General features: G+C 42.8%; 1 protein-coding gene across 1 annotated transcript in view; it reads right to left on the reverse strand.

Moving 5' to 3' along the window:
- SETD7 (SET domain containing 7, histone lysine methyltransferase) overlaps positions 1-19,973 on the reverse strand; it is a 47,789-nt gene that overhangs the window by 18,360 nt on the left and 9,456 nt on the right. The window contains exons 2-4 of the mRNA XM_026499376.4: positions 19,401-19,530; positions 6,872-7,073; positions 2,141-2,330 (exon numbers count right to left, since the gene is read on the reverse strand). Of these exons, the coding sequence (XP_026355161.1) occupies positions 2,141-2,330; positions 6,872-7,073; positions 19,401-19,530 (522 nt within the window). The remainder of the gene's footprint in view (positions 1-2,140; positions 2,331-6,871; positions 7,074-19,400; positions 19,531-19,973) is intronic.

Below are 19,973 nucleotides of genomic sequence, written 5' to 3' on the forward strand. Positions count from 1 at the left end.
CGAGAATCATGTGCCTCCTCCCCACCTTTCTTATGGCCTTAAGTTAAGGTGAAGAAGGTGTTCATTATTTACAACCACGAGTTTGTTTTTTTTCTTAAGATTTTATTTACCTATTTGAGAAGACAGAGAGAGAGCGTGTAAGAGAGAACATGAGGAGGAGGGGGGAAGGGACAGAGGGAGAAGCAGACTCCCCACTGAGCAGGGAGCCCGATGGGGCTGGATCCCAGGACCCTGGGATCAGGACCTGAGCCTAAAGCTGATGCTTAACTGACTGAGCCACCCAGGCGCCCCACAACCAGGAGTTCTAAGAAAAATAACCCTTTGCGAATTATCACCCTCGCTTCCCAAAATCTGTTGCTTACTCACACCAAGAAGAACGTAAAGAGAACAGTAATTTCCCTTATGCTGTTGTTATAGTGGGTGTCAGCATCTGTCTTTGATGATGAAGAAGCAGGTTCCGAAGGGATAAATAACTTGCCCAAGACCACACTAGGGTCAATGTTGAAGCTGAAACTCAAATCAGGTGACTCTCAAGTTCACAGCTCTCGCCACTAAAACATGCTGCCACTTCTGAAGTTTTAAAATGGGCACCGCCCACTGGGATCCTCCCCTGGCCCGGGGCCCCTCACTTCTCAACACGGTGGCACTATCTCTGCTCAGAACATATGCGAAGAGCACAGAGAGTAGACTCTGGAGTGCAGAGATTACTGTTTCACTTAAAAAAAAACCTTTTCATTTTGGAATGATCTTAAATTTACAGGAAAGTTGCAAAGATAGTAGAGAGCACCCCAATACTCCTCACAGTTTCTCCTAACGGTAACGTCTTATGTGACGTGGTATGTTTGTCAAAAATAAGAAACCGACATAGATCTATTACTATTAACTAAACTTCAGACTTTAGTCAGATTTCACCAGTTTTTCCACTAATGCCTTCTTTCCATTCCAGGATCCAACCCAGAATCCCACATTGCATTTAGGCTGCCTCAATTTTTAACTTCAAAAAAACAAAAACTGAGACATTTGAAACAACCAAGTTGGACCTACATGGAAATGCTAGATTTCCTGTTTTTGGACATTCTCCTCTGGAGATTCTCCTTCGGATCACAAAATAGCTAAATATTAATTTAGGAATATTAATGAAGAGATTTATTACCTTCTCTACGTTTTTCTCCGTATAACCTTAGATTGGACGCACACGCTTATCTTGCTTTCAAGGAATCAGACCAATTCAAAACAGATTTCTTTTGTTCTGCTGCCCAAAATATAAAATCTTGGGTTTTTTTCCTTGTTTTTTTCCAGACTTTCCACAATAAATAATTTCATACGCAGGAAAAAATGCTTAGGATGCCGTACTGTTGTTTTCTAAGATGGATTCCACTGGGCTCACTCACGTACCCAGCACGTGCCCCGTGAGGACGCTGGGCTCTGAAGGCAGGGGACGCCCACATGCATTTATCTTCCCCAATCAGAGCTCAGGCCGGATCAGCTTTACAAGTGGTACCAACCTGAAGATCCACCTAATTTGATTCTTTAATGTCATTCAACTGTATTTCAGTTTTTTTCTGAGCTCTAACCTTTGGTGATTCATCGAATTACTGCCGTCATTTCTTCATCTCTTCTCCGTATTAGAATTACACAGCTATGCTTTCATCATGTGACTTTTTAGCATCCGCTACTGAAACGCATGCTATCTATTTCCCCATCTCATTGATACTTGGCTTGGTTGTGTAACCTGCTTTGACCAATGAAAAGTGGCTGAAAGTGACACTGTGTCCATTTCAAGCTCAGCTTTCAGATGCACATGGGTGTCTGCTCATGCTCTGGCTTCTTGGGACCCACTTGGGAAAATCTTGACCCAGGTCACCAAAGTCCTTTCAGACTGGGCCCCAGAATTAAGACCTGTAAGGCATAATAAGCAAGAAGCCTCAAGTCCAACCATGTCCAGCCCAGCCCAGCCCAGCCCAGCTGGAGGACAGCTCGTCAGCAGCCCTGTATTTGAGGTGTTGACGTGTCTGTTATGCAGCAAGGCTGATTAATACGTGATTAAAGTGAACTACACAAAGAAATTAATTTCTCTCAAATATGCCCTAACAACCTGCTTTGGAATTGGAGCAAGCCATCTGAAGCAGAGCCAACTTACTTCCCGGCATCAGCTCGAAGTGAGGCCTTCCTTCTTCAGTGGACACAAGGGTAGCCAGTTTTCCCTCTATCATCTCTCCATCAATGAATTTTCCATAAAGTGCCGTCCTCTCATCAGGGTACACATAGGCTATTTTCTCTCCAGTCATCTCCCCGTCTTCATTTACTTCTCCCACAAGGCTGCCTCCATCCTGATAGGAGAAGCCAAAAGCCAGAAAATATTATATGTAGTATTTATCCGCATGACACAACGTCAGGGAAGTTTCTTGTGTACTGCCATCGTTGATAGCACGAACATAACCGCTGAAGGACTCAAAGCTCTCATGTGAGTGAGGAAAACATGATGCCTTCCTCTCCACCAGCCCCCTACAAATAAACTGCTAGAAGTTACCCACATAGAAGCATAGAAGCTTGATGTGGGGAGTCAAGAGACTGACCCCACTTTATAATCCTGACAAGTTACTGACACTCTATTTTGGTTCGTTATCTAAGAAGCAAATGCACTGTATTTATAATACTAGTTACAAACAAACAGTTAAAGGAAACGTAACTCTGTGTTAAGCTGTGGGCCCATATCCAACGTGCTGAGAAGATCTGCAGCGGGACGGTTTTACCCACTACGCACGCCATCTCACTTCTCCACGTTGGATTTTGGATTTCTGGTCCACTAAGCAAATCTTTAAATAATTTAGCGTACATGAGTAAAGAGAACTGTCTGCATGTTCTAGGAGATAAACAAAAGGACTTCTGGACACTGCCTTTCTGAGAATCCTACACCGTCACTTTCTATGGCATTACACAAGGAAAAGTGAAAAAAAAAAAAATCAACTAAATTCTGTTCTCTTCCCCATCAGCTCTTTCTTCCCACTTGTCTTTATTTACTGCTCCCTTCTGTCTCTTTCCAGGAGAGAAGCCAGCTGTGTTTCCTGCTTAACCGTCACTTGCTTTCATTCCTAAGGGTCATTAAATACTTTAGGGCAGAGGCTCTGATGTAATTCTGTATCCTGGCGAGTGCTAGGGACACGGCAGATGATCCATAAATGCTTTTTGAATTGAACTGGGATTACCAAAAAATAATCTAATAAATAATCAAACAACAATTGAATCTAGGGTGTAAACGATGTTTCCTCCCCCACCCCCCATGCAGAAGGTCTTTGGGTACAACTGAAAATCTGAGACCTTTGTGGGTTCAATATAACAACAGTAATGCCATGACATCTTCTAAAAGCTTGGTTATTTCTCCAACTCAAAGGTTCTAGAAACAGCTAGTCAAAGTGCGTGGTGTAGGATGACTTCTGAGTGATCTCAAATGCTGCTTACTGAGAGACAGCAGGAGTAAATAACATCAGGTTCGTGACTTCTACAGCTCGCCATAGTCTAATTGCTCTTTGCAGGAAAAAGGTTATGAATTTAAAAACGAACCACAGCACTTTCATAGAAAGAAAAATACTTGGCAGCATTTTTAACACATAGAAAGTGCATTAGAGCTATATGATTGCTCTTTCTCCTCCCAGAGTTCTTTTTTTTTTTTTTTAAGATTTTATTTATTTATTTGACAGAGAGACAGCCAGTGAGAGAGGGAACACAAGCAGGGGGAGTGGGAGGGGAAGAAGCAGGCTCCCAGCAGAGGAGCCTGATGTGGGGCTCCATCCCATAACGCCGGAATCACGCCCTGAGCCGAAGGCAGGCGCTTAAAGACTGCGCTACCCAGGCGCCCCTCTCCCAGAGTTAATTCTTAATAAGCCAGCATAAATGGGGATGATACGTTCTGCAAGATCTGCCTCCGCGCTTTCAGTGGTGATGCCTGAGCTGAAGGGTGTTCGAGCATTGGTGCTTCTAACATGCCGTCACTAATGCAAGCCAACGTCACCACTTATTTGCCCAGTATTCTACCTTTCTAGGCTCTCACGTTTTTTTCCCTTAAGTAGTTTAAACTTTTGGTCAGGGAGGCGGTGACTGTATTTATCTAGTATGATAAAGCAGAGATTCTCCTTTTATTTCCAAAAGGAGGTATACATTTCTTAAAAAGATTATTTATTTATTTATTTATTTATTTATTTAAGAGAGAGAGAGAGAGAGAGAGACAGAGACAGAGACAGTGAGAGAGAGCACAAGCAGGGAAGAGAGGGAGAGGCAGGCTCCCCGCCGAGCAAAAAGCCCGATGCGGGGCTCGATCCCAGGACCCTAGGATCATGACCTAAGCCGAAGGCAGTCGCTTAACCAACTGAGCCACCCAAGTGACATCACTGTTAAAATTTTGAAAGAAATAAGCTGTCCTGACAGTAAGCTTATAAGTACTATAGGGCAAATCATTATTTTCCCTCCTCTCGTTCCTGCTTTGACTCGATCACAAAAACTTCCTTGTCTGCTGTGTCAGGGAGTGTCGGGGAGGAAGCTGCTGCTTTCTCGCCTCTGCTCGGTGGCTCCTCTTCATGGGAGAAGGAATCATTCATTTGATGAGTGAGAAGGAAGGCTCTGACACCCACTGACACCCATCTCTTTACTGGGTGGGGGTTAGCAAGATAAAGCCTGCTGCTCCCCGAGGTCCTGCCACATTTTCACTCACGCTATCCTGGGAGCTGTCGGTGTCTGCAGGCTGCACCTGTTCCCCTCTCCTGTCCTGTCCTCTCCTTGGGGAAGCTCCCACAAGGCAGGCCCTACGTCCCAAGGGAAGACCTGCTTTCTAGAGCTCTGTCTGCAGCTGGTCCAACTGTTTAGTTCAGCGGGGGAAAGAACAGAAGCCCATTTTGACTTTGGGTCCACATCACATCTCCAATCCCCCACTGCCATTATAATAAAACCGGTATCTTGATCTCTGACACCTAGTGACATAGGTGTCTTAGTTGATTCTGAATCCAGAGAGAAGAGGGGTGTGATTAGCCCCCTCAACTGCCAACAGATAACATATATAAAGCAAGCGTTATGCCAAGTTAATTTTGGAAGCTTAGAACTCCCTAGTGCTTCTTTCCTAAGGCAGAGTCTTCTTTTGGTATTTAATAAGACAATCATTAACACCAAGGGCTAAAATGTAGGTGCACCATTTAGCTGTCAAGATCCAACCACATTGAGTGAAGTGGACCCGTTCACCTTGCTGCATCTTGGATCTCCTCTAGAAGTTTTAATTGATCATAGTCACAGGTAAGATGACAGGTAGGAGGAGAATCTGGTAATCCCTAATTTGCCTCCTTCCTATACGCAGCTTCCCGCAGCGAGTTCCACTTTCTCCGACTTCATCATTCACTGTTATGTCGGCAGATCCCCAGTGCCAGGTGGCAAGATACTCAACCGGCCTACTCACGAGGCAGCACAAGTCTCAGTCTTCCTAAGCTGGTAAGTCCCTCCAGCACGTTCCTCCTCCTGCTTGCCTTATGGGCAGTAACCGAAAGGACTTCCGATCTATTGCTGAGCCTACCAAGAAGATATGTAATTGCTTTGGTAATTGTTTGAGAAATGTTTTACAGTATTCTTTCTGTAAGCCCTGTTCCTAGAGTATAACTTGTTTTTAAAGAACGATAATGTGTAAGTAGATTTAGCTGGGGCTACTTTTCGTATTACACATGTAATAGATCATTTGTTTTTATTAACATTTTTTTAATCATAAGAAGATAGGGGTCAGAGTAAGAAAAATTGTCTTGTGTTTGACTTAAGCTCTGGACAAAATAAAATATTACTATTATTATTTTTAGTTATTATTTTTTAAGTAAGCTCTATACCCAACATGGGGCTCAAACTCACGGCCCCAAGATCAAGAGTTGCACGCTCTACTGACTCAATCAGCAAGGTGCCCTGGACAAAATAAAATATTAGACAAAATATTTTCTAAGGTCGATTTTCTAACACATTTTCTGAAAATTCACTAATAACAGATGGGATATTTGAAATGCAAACAATAATTAGAGCATTAATTCCCAATCCAAGGGGTTTTGCCACATCATTTTGCTCTAGTAAACTCCAGAAATATTGGAAAATGTTATCAAATACTCAAAGGCGAGTTCATTTTAACCACCTTAATTTAAGCAACATAAGCCATAAATCACTTATAAAGTAGGGAATAAGGTTGTAAAATCAAGTAATAACAGTGCAGTAGGTCCCAAAAGATGGGAGATTGCTGGATCAGTTCTCCTATATGAGAACCAGAATAAAATTAATAGCAACCATGAAATATTGCACCATCTCTTTCTACATACCAAAAGAATATTTCTATATATATTTTTTAAGATTTTATTTATTTATTTGAGAGAGAGGGAGCACAAGCAGGGGGAGCGGCAGGCAGAGGGAGAGACAGAGGGAGATGCAGACTCCCCGCTGAGCAGGGAGCCTGATGCGGGACTCGATCCCAGGACCCTGAGACCATGACCCGAGCCGAAGGCAGACGCTTAACCGACTGAGCCACCCTGGCGCCCCCAAAAAGAATATTTCTAAAAAGCATATATGTTTGTCTTTATTAGTCTTATAATAAAGCCATTTTGTCCCAATTTGTTTGAATCATGACTATTCGTTCCTTTCCGAAACAACACCGAGGAGGAATGAATAGTAGCTGTGAGGATCACCGATCTGAGGAGAGTGAATAACAGGGAGGGGTACACCTTGGAAGCTTGTGGCTTCAGCTCCTGTGACTCTCAAATTTCACAGCTTTCTAACAGAGAGGATACATTTTACTCTTTATTCCCAGGAGCCAAAGCATTGGCTTAACACGTTACGATCCAGCAAAATGAACAGTCACCAGGCTTACTGGGTAGTATATCCAGCAGACTCCATGCCGAATGTTATCCTTGTACTGCCCCTTGAAGATCAATCTCCCATCCGTGTCATACTCCTGGGCGGGCCCATTCAGCTCTCCGTCTACATACGTGCCCTGGAGAACGCCCCCGTCCTCATACGTGTATACTCCCTGGCCCTGCAGGGCATCGTCCACATAATAGCCCTCCAGGGTGCTGTGAGAGAAGAGAGAACAAAAGGAATAGTCAGACCATGACTCCACTCTCTTAAAAGAAAGGATCACATGCAAGGAACTGCATGCCCAGCTCTGTTTCGATGCTGACCTGTATTCAGGGCATCCCCTGAATTCCCTGCATCGCTAGGAAAAATACTCCCGAGATATGGGTAGGATTGGGGACAGAGGGAGATTTCATTCTTAACTTCCCGGTTCCTATTCATCCTTTTTCGCTGCTAGCAGAAATAGAGAAGAACAAAGACACAGGTGGAAACTGAAACCAAGCGTCTTCTGAATATGTTTTCAAGGCTAAGATGCTGACCAACACTGGACAATAGAAATGGTGGCGTTACCCTCTGCACATATAAACCACTCATGTTTAACTCCCTCAACAGTGGTCCAGACTTTACCGGGTTCTCACGCTCTTTCAGATGGCTTGTATATAGTGGTCTTTAATAATACAACAGTGGTTTAGAATGTAAATATCTACATATTTAAGTCATTAATGTATTATTTATGGGTGACAACCATAATTGATATCCAGTCAAAAGAACCCCTTCCATTTATTTGGATGATATATGAGGATTTACTTAAGTATGTGCATGTGCGCACGTGTGTGTGTGTGTGATCAGGGCAAAGGGGGCAAGTAAGGAAGACTGCAGGCTGAACCTTGTTAATATCATTAGTAGCCTGATAGTGTTGAGACCCCTCCTCCCACAACAGAAGAAACTCACAGAGGTGCCCTTAATGGTGAATTTACAAGAACCTCCCTGTCTCTCCCTCCTCATAGGACACTTTTGGAATTCCAATATATTTTCAGGATTAGTTTCTCGAAGGCCATTATGCAATGAAACTAACTTTAGCAAAAATTCCCTCTATGTACTACAACTTGGAGTAAGGGAAAGAGCAGCTCAAATAATTTTTTAAATTTAAAATGTAAGATGTTTAGCAACAGTGACAGTTAATTTTAACATCTGCAGATAGCACTCACCCATTAATTCAACTAACAAACATTGACAGGGTGCCTTGTAAGTAGTGAGCATTGCGGGAGGTTTTAGAGAGCACGGGAACACGACAGGAGGGGCTGGCAGGCACACACTGTGTAGTGTGGATGGATGGGATGCCAAGGTGGCCACGGGGACTGAGGTGGCTGCACCTGGCTGTGCCTGGTAAAGTCTGGTCTTGCTTATTGGATGACACAATGATCTACGATTGTTAAATGAAAAGCACAGTCTATATAACCATAGCCTCTGATCACACTGTAATTACACTACGGGTAGGCTCCCAAGGAGATAAATAGCTCTCTTTCAGTTTTGTTTGTACTACCAACGATAAAGAGGCTGAGTAAATTCTGAAGAGAATAAACTGCACTTTAGCATAGCTCTTGCATAAATAATCAAAATTCTGTATCAGTGAGGTTGGAATTAATGAGATTCGACTGTCATTAGACTCCCCCAATGGCCAAAAAAAACCCCCACCAAACCCCCCCCCCCAACCTTGGGGAAGGGTAGCTAATCAACTGACCTAATGATATAACAGCGCAAAATAACTACTTCCTCAGCTCTCTTCCCATTTAGGACGGCCAGATAAGATACAGGAGGCTCAGCTAGGTTTGAATTTCAGATAATCAAAAGACAATTTTTTAGCATAAATAGGTCCCTAATATTGAGTGGAACACACGCTTATCCCAAAATATTTTTTGTTGCTTATCTGAAATGCCATGTTAAGTGAGTGCCCTGGATTCCTATTTGCTCACCTGACAACCCTATTGACTAAGTTCTCAGGAGCATCCAAAACATTCCTGTGTATGTTTGAGCAGAATTCTCCCCTGACACACTAGTCTGCCAATATTTCTCAGGTTATGATCAAATCTACAAGGCATGGGTCTTGCAAACCACTAGACAGCACTATGGACTTGCACATACTCTCCCCTAAGTAGCTTGTCCCATCGTCCCTTACAATGGAGCTCATCCTTATTAGTCTCATAACGCTAAGAACCAATCGCTATGTCCCTCTTAGGCCAAATGACAAGGATGCACAAATGCAAACTCTTAAAGCACTGAGAACAAAACTGACTGCATTCTTCCTCGGCACCTGCTTGAGGAAACAGCTTAGCGCTCTCAGCAAATCTATATGAGAGCTTGGATGAAATCTGATGACCAAACGGACATGTTATCCCACGAACTGGGGCCTCCGGGGCAAGAAAAAAGATAAGGCTTTGACATCCTCTGTCACCAAGGAAATAAAAGCTTTTTTTAAATGATTTTTTATTATATTATGTTAGTCACCATACAGTACATCCCCGGTTTCCGATGTAAAGTTCGATGATTCATTAGTTGCGTATAACACCCAGTGCACCATGCAATACGTGCCCTCCTTACTACCCATCACCAGTCTATCCCATTCCCCCACCCCCCTCCCCTCTGAAGCCCTCAGTTTGTTTCTCAGAGTCCATAGTCTCTCATGCTTCATTCCCCCTTCTGATTACCCCCCTTTCTTTATCCCTTTCTTCCCCTACCGATCATCCTAGCTCTTATGTTCCATAGATGAGAGAAATCATATATTTGTCTTTCTCTGCTTGACTTATTTCACTTAGCATTATCTCCTCCAGTGCCGTCCATGTTGCAGCAAATGTTGAGAATTCGTTCTTTCTGATAGCTGAGTAATATTCCATTGTATATATGGACCACAACTTCTTAATCCAGTCACCTGTTGAAGGGCATCTCGGCTCCTTCCACGATTTAGCTATTGTGGACAATGCTGCTATGAACATTGGGGTGCATATGGCTTTTGAGTCTGGGGTCAAAGGTCCTGCCGTTTTTTCTAAGTTTTTCTTCCAGAGGATGCAGGCAAACCACGGCCCGCTGCCTGTTTCTGTAAAGGCAGTTCGCAGCCCCGCACACTCCTTCCCCGCGTCCTCTGTGGCTGCCTTCGTTATCGCAACAGCGGAGTTGCAGAGTTGCGCCAGGGACTGTAGGTGGCCCAAAGAGCCTACAGTATTTACCATCTCACCCTATACAGAAGTTCTCGGATTCCTGTTCTGGAGTCTCCGGCTCACATTAGTGTATTCACCAGCCCCAAGCATACACGCCTCTCTGTATCTTAGCTCCCAAACTGTGGGATCCTTGCTTCTGCCTTTAAAACATGTAACCAAACATTTTAAATCCCTGAGGACGCATTCAGGAAAAAAGTTGTGGGTCACGTTTTCTTTCTTTTTTTTTTTTTTCATTCAAAACAAAAATAACCTTGGGATATTAATGAATATTCTCAAGCCTCTGGCATTTTTCCATTCAAAAAAGAAATATGCTGAGAAAATGGCACTGTTTTGTAGCCACGAAATTGTGAACATCAGAGAATATTGGAGAAGTAGGTCCATCCACGTAGCTTTCTCATCCTTCTGCTGAAATGGATGGAGAGTTGCACCGTGGAGGAAGCCTGCTCATACGGGCTTAACCCGTCCTGCGCGGGGAGCCCGACTTCCCCGAGTCTACCCTCATTTCTGCAACCAGGCCACGTTCCTCACTGGCGCCTCGTCATGAACCGTCACAGGACTCTCCATGTCTTTACGGATGGTCGGCTTCTGTGTCCTGTTTCTCTAACCAGACTGTAAGCCCTCCGTGGGAACAGATTGGGCATTATCCCTCCACGCATCCCTCTGCTCACACAGGAACACAGCCTATCTTCAAGAGGTACTTCCTCAATGAGAGAGTGGACATGGAGACTGGGCTAATTTTGCTGTGAGAAGAGACAATTGAGAGGGAACATAACGGTGTGACGCAAGTGCAGGGCGTACTTTTTCTATGCGGTATATGTGCTTACAGTCTGCTCCTCAGGAAAGTCTCTTAAACTCTCCCTGCTTCATTTCTTCATTTGTAAACTGCAGCTACTAACAGGGTTATAAGGATTAAATGGGTTAATATATGTCAAGTGCTTAGAAGATGATCTGGGACATAGTGATTGCTCAAATAAGTCGCAGCTAGTATTATTAAGCATGCACACTCATGGGTATGATGGTGAGCTTTCTACAGAGAAACTCGGCTTAAAACAGCATCAGGGAAATAGTTATGAGATACTAGAATAGTTAAAGAAATTTACCCAAACTGCTTTAAATCTACTTTTTAAAAAAAGAAAAAAAACAAACAAACAAGAGAGATTCTTCTGTCTGGAATAATTTATGAATGACCCACTGCATGGCAGAAGGATGGAATCAATGCTTCTTTAAGTGAAAAAAGTAACATGTATTCATTGTAAAACAAACAAAAACCAAATCAAGTACTACAATGATAGAGAAAGTAGAAATTCCCACTCCTTTCGCTCAATTTGGCATATACCACGTAGGACATTTTCCCCCATTTATATGTCATGCACTTTCCCACCTTTGTTGTTTCTGTTTTAATAAAAATGGGATCATACTATATACAGTGTTCTTGACTGGTATTTCCTGAAGTTATTTTTCGACATCTTGGCAGATTCTTTAGTATGTTAAGAAACTTCAAAAACGGTCTTTCGACTGTTAGATTTTTCTGGCACCAGCATCTGAATCAAGTACCCAGAAAATGTGGAGAAAATGAAAACATCAACTTTAATTAAATTTCTTCCTGTACATATACACACAGACCATTGTTACCTGATTTATCAAAGCTCTTGTACCTACATTTCCAGTAATAAATTAAATTAGGAAATCTAACTTAAAAAAAAAATGGGGAATTTTTATAATTATTTACCTAGACGGTCACATCTGCATTTTACTCAGGTATTATTATATTATCACTTTAAAATTCTCTTTACTATCTGAATACACAGAAGTGCTCTTAGGAGATGTGACCGCTTTGGGTTTTCCTTGGTATTCTGGGGTCCAGATGTTTCAGGCTTTCCACCTCGAGAGGCATAAACTCTGTTCCCTTCCCCCACTGTGTTCCCTTCCTTTCGTCAGCTGTGGTAATACAAGAACCGCGAGGGAACTTTAAATGAATCGTAATTCTACTTTATTTTTATTTTTATTTTTATTTTAAAGATTTTATTTATTTATTCGACAGAGATAGAGACAGCCAGCGAGAGAGGGAACACAAGCAGGGGGAGTGGGAGAGGAAGAAACAGGCTCCCAGCGGAGGAGCCTGATGTGGGGCTCGATCCCATAACGCCGGGATCACGCCCTGAGCCGAAGGCAGACGCTTAACCGCTGTGCCACCCAGGCGCCCCCGTAATTCTACTTTAAATTCCCACTTCTAACCAAATTAAATTGTGACTCTTAGTATTAAAACATTGTTTGAGCAATTATTTTATGTGACAATATATATTATCTTTTTTAAAAAATTGAGATGCAATTGACATGTAGTATTATATTATACATTATCTCTTAAAATACTGAACACTAAGTAAAGGTAAAGAAGAACATCCCCCATGAACCCAAAACATCTGCTCAGGCGCTATCTGAGAGAAACTTCAACTTCTTACAGGGTGGGAGAAGCACGAGGAGTGGAGCACTACCCTGCCTCCCGTGTGACAGAGTGTGCTATCTTTAAATTTTTTTTTATTCTTTAGTAGAAGATCTGTGAGTCTGCAGGATCTGATCATTATAAAGGTTCAAGATGACAGTAAAATTTTTGAAGAGCAATTAGCGAAATTTAGTTTTGCTCTCTAAAAATAAATCCTAAGGGGCGCCTGGGTGTCTCAGCTGGTCAAGCGTCTGACTCTTGATTTTGGCTCAGGTCATGATCTCAGGGCTGTGACACTGAGCCCCTTGTCGGGCTCTGTGCTCAGCGGGAAGTCTGCTTGGGAATTTCTCTCCCTCTCCCTCTGCCTCTCTGTCCCTGTCTAAAAAAATAAATAATCCTAAGAAAACTCTGCTGGCCATTGTTATCAACGAATAATAGTAACAGCAATAGTGAGAAATAATAATGATAGTCTATCCTTGATCTTGAGGGCATTATGCTAAGTGAAATAAATCAGACAAAGACAAATATTGTATGTCTTCACTTATATGTGGAATCTAAAAAAGCCAAACTCATAGGAACAGAGTAGAATGGGGGTGGCCGGGGCTGGGGGCTGGGGGCAATGGGGAGCTGTTCATCAAAGGAGACAAACTTCAAGCTGTAAGAGGAATAAGTTCTGAGGATCTAATGTACAGCATGGTGACTATAATTAACAATATTGTATTATGTACTTCAAAGTTGTTAAGAGAGTAGATCTTAAGTATTATCACCATTTTAAAAAAGGTCATTATATTAGAGGATGGAGGGGTTAACTAACCTTATTGTGGTAATCATTTCACTTTATAAACGTATCGAATCATCATGTTGTATACCTTACACTTACATATATCATATATTGATAATATCTCAATGAAGCTGGAAAAAAATGTAGACCCAGAGTAACAGGAAACAAATCCATGTTTTCCCGTACGTGCCCTCTAGGTACCCTCCACTCTGCAAGGTCTTGACAGGTTTTCTCGTTCAATCTTCACAATAACTTGGAGAAGTCGGTATAATCATCCCCAGTTTATAAATGAGGAAACAAGTTCACAGATCAGAGCTCTTCCGAGCTGATTCTTCAAGTGAACTTTCCATCAACCTGCCAACCTCCTACCAAAGTTGTTCAAGCCCCTACAAGAAAGTAAATAAATTCACCCCAGCACTCTTTTGAACTTTTCGCAAATTATAGCTCGTGAGTGACTTCAAGTAAACTCCAAGCGAGCAAGCAAGGCAGTCAGGGGCAGAGCTCCTTCCTCGCTCCTTGTTACACGAGGGTGATAGATGCAGTGAGAAGACGAGAGCTCTGGAATTGAGCTCACCTCGGCTTGAATCTCAGCGCCCACGCCTACTGATTAGGTGACCTTGGGCAAGTTATGTAACCGCTCTGTGTCTTAGTTTCTTCGTATATAAAAAAGGATTATAAAGACTTCACAGGTTGCTCCGAAGGGAACGTGTCCAGTGTCGAACAAATGAGAGGTATTCAAAGGTATCCATTTTCCCCCCACTCCCTTTCCTCCTGTGTGTCACAAAAATTTTTGCCTTATTCAGAACAGTTCATTAAATACAGACAAATATATTTGTTGAGCCTGGTTCCAGCAAAAGCTGGATGATTATCAGGAACGCAGAAAGGACTTTTGCCTTGGGTGGGAGGCTGGAATACATGACTTCAGAAGTCCATTCCGACTCCAATTTCCCTGAAATGTGACCAAGTACTTTCTAAAATCCAAACACAAGGAATCGTGCACGGGCCTGTCACCTGGAAAATGTCAGCCTTTCTCAGTGGCTCATCGCATGGACAGCCTCACTTAGATTATTTGGTCAAGGATAAACTACAAAAAGCCCTCTTAGCTGGACACATTAGTGTAGCAATCAACACTAGGAGTAGTAAATAATACTTTGAAAATAATTGGCATGTCAAGGGGAAGCATCAATAATATCAATAATATATAACTAAATGAATTAACTCACCTGTTATCTCATAGTCAGGCTAAAACCACACAATATTACCCAGCCCAAAGCCAAGCTGCATTGAAATGCCTCTTTCTTGCTACCATTCTAAAATTTCAAGTAGTTCTGCAAAATTACCTTTGCATCTATAAATCTTGGTTGAAATGAGAACAATTAAGGAAAAAATGTATTAAAATGAACAACCAGAATTGGAGATTAATATAAAAATTAGAGATGTGTACATCAAAGTACTCTGTATACTAAATACTTTCCTAATACCCCCCACCACAGTCCAGCGGTGCCACCGCAACGAAGCCTCCAGGTCCCCTTCTCCTCACTGCCCCAATGCCTTCAACTCAGGACCAGAGCAGATGGTAAGTCCCAATGACCTAATCTTAGTCTTAGGACACTTTCTTCATTTCTTTACAAAGGGGAGAAAATGGAAAACAATAACTGCTTGGAAAGACAATTTAAAAAATAAGGCCAATTTTCCCATTCATTCCTAATTCTTGGGATAAATTATCTGATAAACAAACTTAAGTTCTGACTTAAGCTGGTTTTCATAAGTTTTTCTGTTCTACATTTTGCCATAGAATAAAGGAGAGACCCACTGTTGACGAAGGTCTCAAAACTAGCAAACGTTCGGAAGCTAAGATGATAGTAATGAACAATGTACAGTTTGGTTATTCAAACTGATTTAGAAATAAATAGCTATTTCCTTATTTTACCTTGAATATGTTTAATTAAGACGCTTAAATTCTCTGCCAACAGTGGTCACCCCTGTGATGTGGGGGTGAGGGTACAGAAAAAGGGGAGGCACATTCACTTTTTACACTGGTGTATTTCTTTTTTTGTTTGTTTAAAGATTTTATTTATTTATTTATTTATTTATTTATTTATTTATTTATGAGACTGCACGTGCATGGGGGTTGGGGGCCAGAGGGAGAGGGACAAGCAGACTCCCTTCTGCGTGCACAGCCCAAAGCAGGGCTCTATTCAGGGCTCAATCTCAGGACCCTGAGATCATGACCTGAGCCGAAACCAAGAGTCAGACACTTAACTGCCTGAGCCACCTAAGTACCCCACATTGGTGTATTCCTTGAAGTCTGTTATTCTTTTTTTTTTTTTTTTAAGATTTTATTTATTTATTTGACAGAGACAGCCAGTGAGAGAGGGAACACAAGCAGGGGGAGTGGGAGAGGAAGAAGCAGGCTCATAGCGGAGGAGCCTGATGTGGGGCTCAATCCCATAACACCGGGATCACGCCCTGAGCCGAAGGCAGACGCTTAACGACTGCGCCACCCAGGCGCCCCTGAAGTCTGTTATTCTACCAAGTATTTGCTCTATGTGCAATTTCAAAATATTCAGCTTCTATCTAGGAACTTGGTTAAAAAATTTAACGGGGCCATTTTTCCTGGTGATCTGAATATTTAAAATTCTTATTCAGAATTATCATATTCTATGTAAAGTAGAAAAGTAATTCTAGAATTACCCTGATATAAATTTATATTTGTTTGTAACCCTCTCATAAACCACATACGTAGCTTACGGCATAGACTGCGGTAACGGTTTCACGAATATATGCTTACCTCCAAATTCATCAAGTGTATATATTAATTATGTACAGCTTTTTGTACGTGAACTGTACCGCAGCAAAGTGGGTTACAGAAATCCCACACCCACGTTCAGGTGTCATTTAAGATTAGAATGCACCAGGCCAAATCTTTGGTCACTACACTTGGCAATTTTCCAGAAAGGTTCTGGCAATTGCAAACAAACCCCCTGCTGGGAGCACAAGCGTGCGTGACAGGGTGGAACAGCTTTTAAAAATCTAACAGAAACTTTTTGTTTTCCTCACCTGTTGTTCTAAAACCTTGATTTCAGCCTTTTTGGGGGGAATTTTTTCAGACTAAATCCTCCTGACTGGCAGTGAAAGCACAGCGTCCTCACTTTGTTTTACCCAATACTTCAGATCCTAAAAATTGGGAGCAGTAATAGGGAGAAAAATTAATAGACAAATGTAAATTAAAGTACTGTTCCATGGAGAAACAGCTGACTTCTCCATGACCACATCCTGCACCCTCCTTAAGAAGACCTAGTAGATTCCATGGCCTTTTTTTCAGTTACAAGATTATCTCACTAATATTTATAGCAAATCCTTTTAGCAGATGTCTCATAATGTGCTCGGTATTGGGCTTAAGAAAGAAGGTGACAGTGACCTTTTGAGAACCTGTCACCACACCACTACATCCCATGTCCTAAAAGCAGTGATACTGACTTTCTCCCCGCAAAGTATTAGCCCCAATCCATTTGAAGAAGGGTACAAAAACCTCTTGAGGTATGTGCTAATACCATCATTCCTTGAGACTATCTGACCTAAGTCTTTACGGATGTTCGAGTGGTACATATAAAAACTTGTGAATTAGTGCCTCAAAAAGAAAAAACAAATGCCAATAAATTTCTTTCTGTTCTATTGCTAGTTCTTGGCCTCACGTTTCAACCTGACCTAGTGTTCCAGCTTTTTCACGCTGTGCCACGCCTGCGCGGCACTGCCGGGCAAAGTGGTTACAGCTACCTGCAGCTGGAAGTGAGCAGCTTGACCGAGGGAGGGAGGTGCTTGGGAAGTGTCAGGCCCCGCTCGGCTCCCCCCAGGGCCAACGGGATCAGTAAGTTGGAGCTAACACAGCTCATTCGTAGCACACTGTGTGTCAGGTCTGGGAAGCAAGCACGCGAGCGACATTGCAATCAGCCGGACCTGCCGCACTGTTTCCGCCGAGTGAATCAATCATCGGGTATGATCGGCGAACTACCAGATTTAAAGCACGAGTGTGTGTGTGTGTTGGGGGTGGAGTGGGTGTCCTGGGTGAATTCTACCTTCTCTTTCCGCTTCCATACTCATTTAGCAAGACTTTTTTTTTAAGTATCAAATTAAGGGAAAGTGCCATGAAGTGTAGCAGATGAAACAGATTCTGTCCTCAAGGAAATCCCTGTCCTTCAGGGGGATTAAGACATTTACACAAATATACATTTCTTGAATGAATCAAAGAGTAACTGCAGCATGAGGTAAGAAGTAACATTTTCCAGAAAAGAGGTATAAATAAACTGCTATGAAAACGAGGCAGGAAAAGTTTCCCTCTGGACAGGTTAAAGGAATCGTGAGAGAAGAAAGCACCGATACCAAATCTTGCAGGAGTCCTGTGTGGGACTCAGGTGTCCACCAGGTATCCCCAGCAGGGCAAAGGAAAGAGAGTAAAATACCTGGCCATTGAAAAGGTACAGTCTGTGGGGCGCCTGGCTGGCTCAGCCCATGGAGTGTGCCACTCCTGATTTCAGGGTTGTGAGTTCTAGCCCCACATTGGGTGTAGAGATAACTTAAAAATAAAATCTTTTAAAAAATGTACAGTTTGTAAGCAAAGCTCTGCTGAAAAGAGATGTGGTGTGGGGTTGGGGAACATAGGAAAGAGAAGGTTAGGATTGATAATGAGAACGAAATTGTACAAAAGTTCTATGATGAGTTTTTATTTATATATATACACATATATATGTATATGTATATATATATATATGCATATATATATATATATATATATATATATATATATATATATATATATATATATATATGGAGGGCCTGAAGAACTGTTAAAAAACTTTAAAAACAATCCACTCCATTCTGGGTCACAAGCCAGTCTCTCCGTCACCCTTGAACTGTCAGCTTAGACATTCCCTTTCCCAGAGGAATTCCGTGGCTTAGGGAGCTTTGGCTTATTGCCAGCGTCCAGAGCTTAGAAGCAGTGCTCTACCGTACAGAATCCTATAACCTGCTTTAGCTATCTCCATTTCCCTATTCCCCAATCACGGGGGCAGAAAGAGAGCTGGCCTTCCCATGCCTGGAATTTCTCTAAATGCTTGAGAAATTCACAAGGTCGTTCTGTGTTTCTGAAACTGACATAGTTTAAAAGTCGGGGTTGGAAAGCTGTGCCCATACAATGCATCTTTTCTTGAAAGAGAAAGTCATTTCTACGGTCATTCCCACCTATTTCAAGAGGGTAAGGAGCTTCTGCCTCACAGCATTCTCAGATGGGAGGTGAAAGCAAAGTAACAAGAACCCTGCTGTGGCACATATTTTAGCTAGAGGTGGACCGTCGGCAGTACCAGTTGTGGTATCAGCACGAAGGTATCACACACCATGACAGTCATCCCAAAGAGTAGCCTGTCCCACACTGTGAGTCTGGAGCTGTTTTCCTCCTGTGTTCCCCTGTCCCACATCTCCCTGCTTGAACCATGATGAGGCGGCTTCCAAGAGCCTTGCTAAATATCTTCTTGACCCGTCTCATGAGGACAGGGACTATGCTGAGAAAATGACGAAGCTGCAGAAACCACGAGGTGGCCGCATGATCCTTCAGGGTATGAAGGAACCAGACCGTGACAACTGGGAGACAGAGGGCTGCGTGCACTGGAGTGTGTGTGTGTTACACTTGAAAAGAAGCGAGAATCAGTCACTACCTGAGCGGCCCAAACTGGTCCCTGACAAAAAGGACCCCGATTTGTGTGACTTCATGGAGCCTCATTACGTGGACAAGCAGGTGAAATCCATCAAAGAATCGGGTGAGCCCCGTAACTACCTTGCACAGGATGGGGGCTCCCTGTATCTGACATGACAGACAAGCTGTGTCAGGCACAGCGTAGGAGGCAGTGATGACGGACCTAAGCCTCGGGCTGGCTCCCCAGAGCAGCACGAGTGACTTCCTTGGTCCCCAAAGCAGTGTATACAGGTTGGGGTGACTTTTGCCTCTTCTAGAAGTGGTACCAAAACATCCACTTAAATTCTTTCATTTGTATCATTCCTTCAAGTAAAGTAATTTGGTACCCCCCCCCAAAACAAGACAAAACAAAACTGTGAGTGCTACCTGCCATCAAAGAAGAAGAACTTCCCCCGTCCGTTCTTCTCTCCGTGAACAAAGTTCCCCTCGAATCTGTCCGTGGAGGAGTAGGTGACGGTGCAGAACCCGTGTGGTAATCCATCATCATCCAGGTGCCCTGGAGAAAGGGAACCACAAGGCAAACCTTAACATCTTCAACCCTCCCACCGACAGGTCCATGCTCAGACCCTGCCAGCAAGTTCCCTGACCAGCCAAAGGGCGCCCTCCCTGCCTCGGGGGAGAGTGACTGAGTGCCAAGCGTTCTCTGTCTGCAGCAGCAGTACCAACTTGTCTGTTATGGACACTCTGTGAGCGGATGGGGGCCACGGTACAGGGACTTAAACACATTTCAGACTAGGAACTAAAAATGAGCTTGCATTTTACTGGGGACTAAAAGTTATTACCAATAATAACATCTGCATGTTTCAATTTACCAAGTACTTCCCTCCATGGCCCTGCTCATAGTTGAAATTAATGTCCCCAGACTCTCTTGCTCAATCGAAATGTGATTGAGATAGCAACATTTTATAGTCTATTGTAAGGCACTTTGTCTTTGCAGTA

This window comes from Ursus arctos, unplaced genomic scaffold, assembly GCF_023065955.2.
Source record: "Ursus arctos isolate Adak ecotype North America unplaced genomic scaffold, UrsArc2.0 scaffold_11, whole genome shotgun sequence".
NCBI lineage: Eukaryota > Metazoa > Chordata > Mammalia > Carnivora > Ursidae > Ursus > Ursus arctos.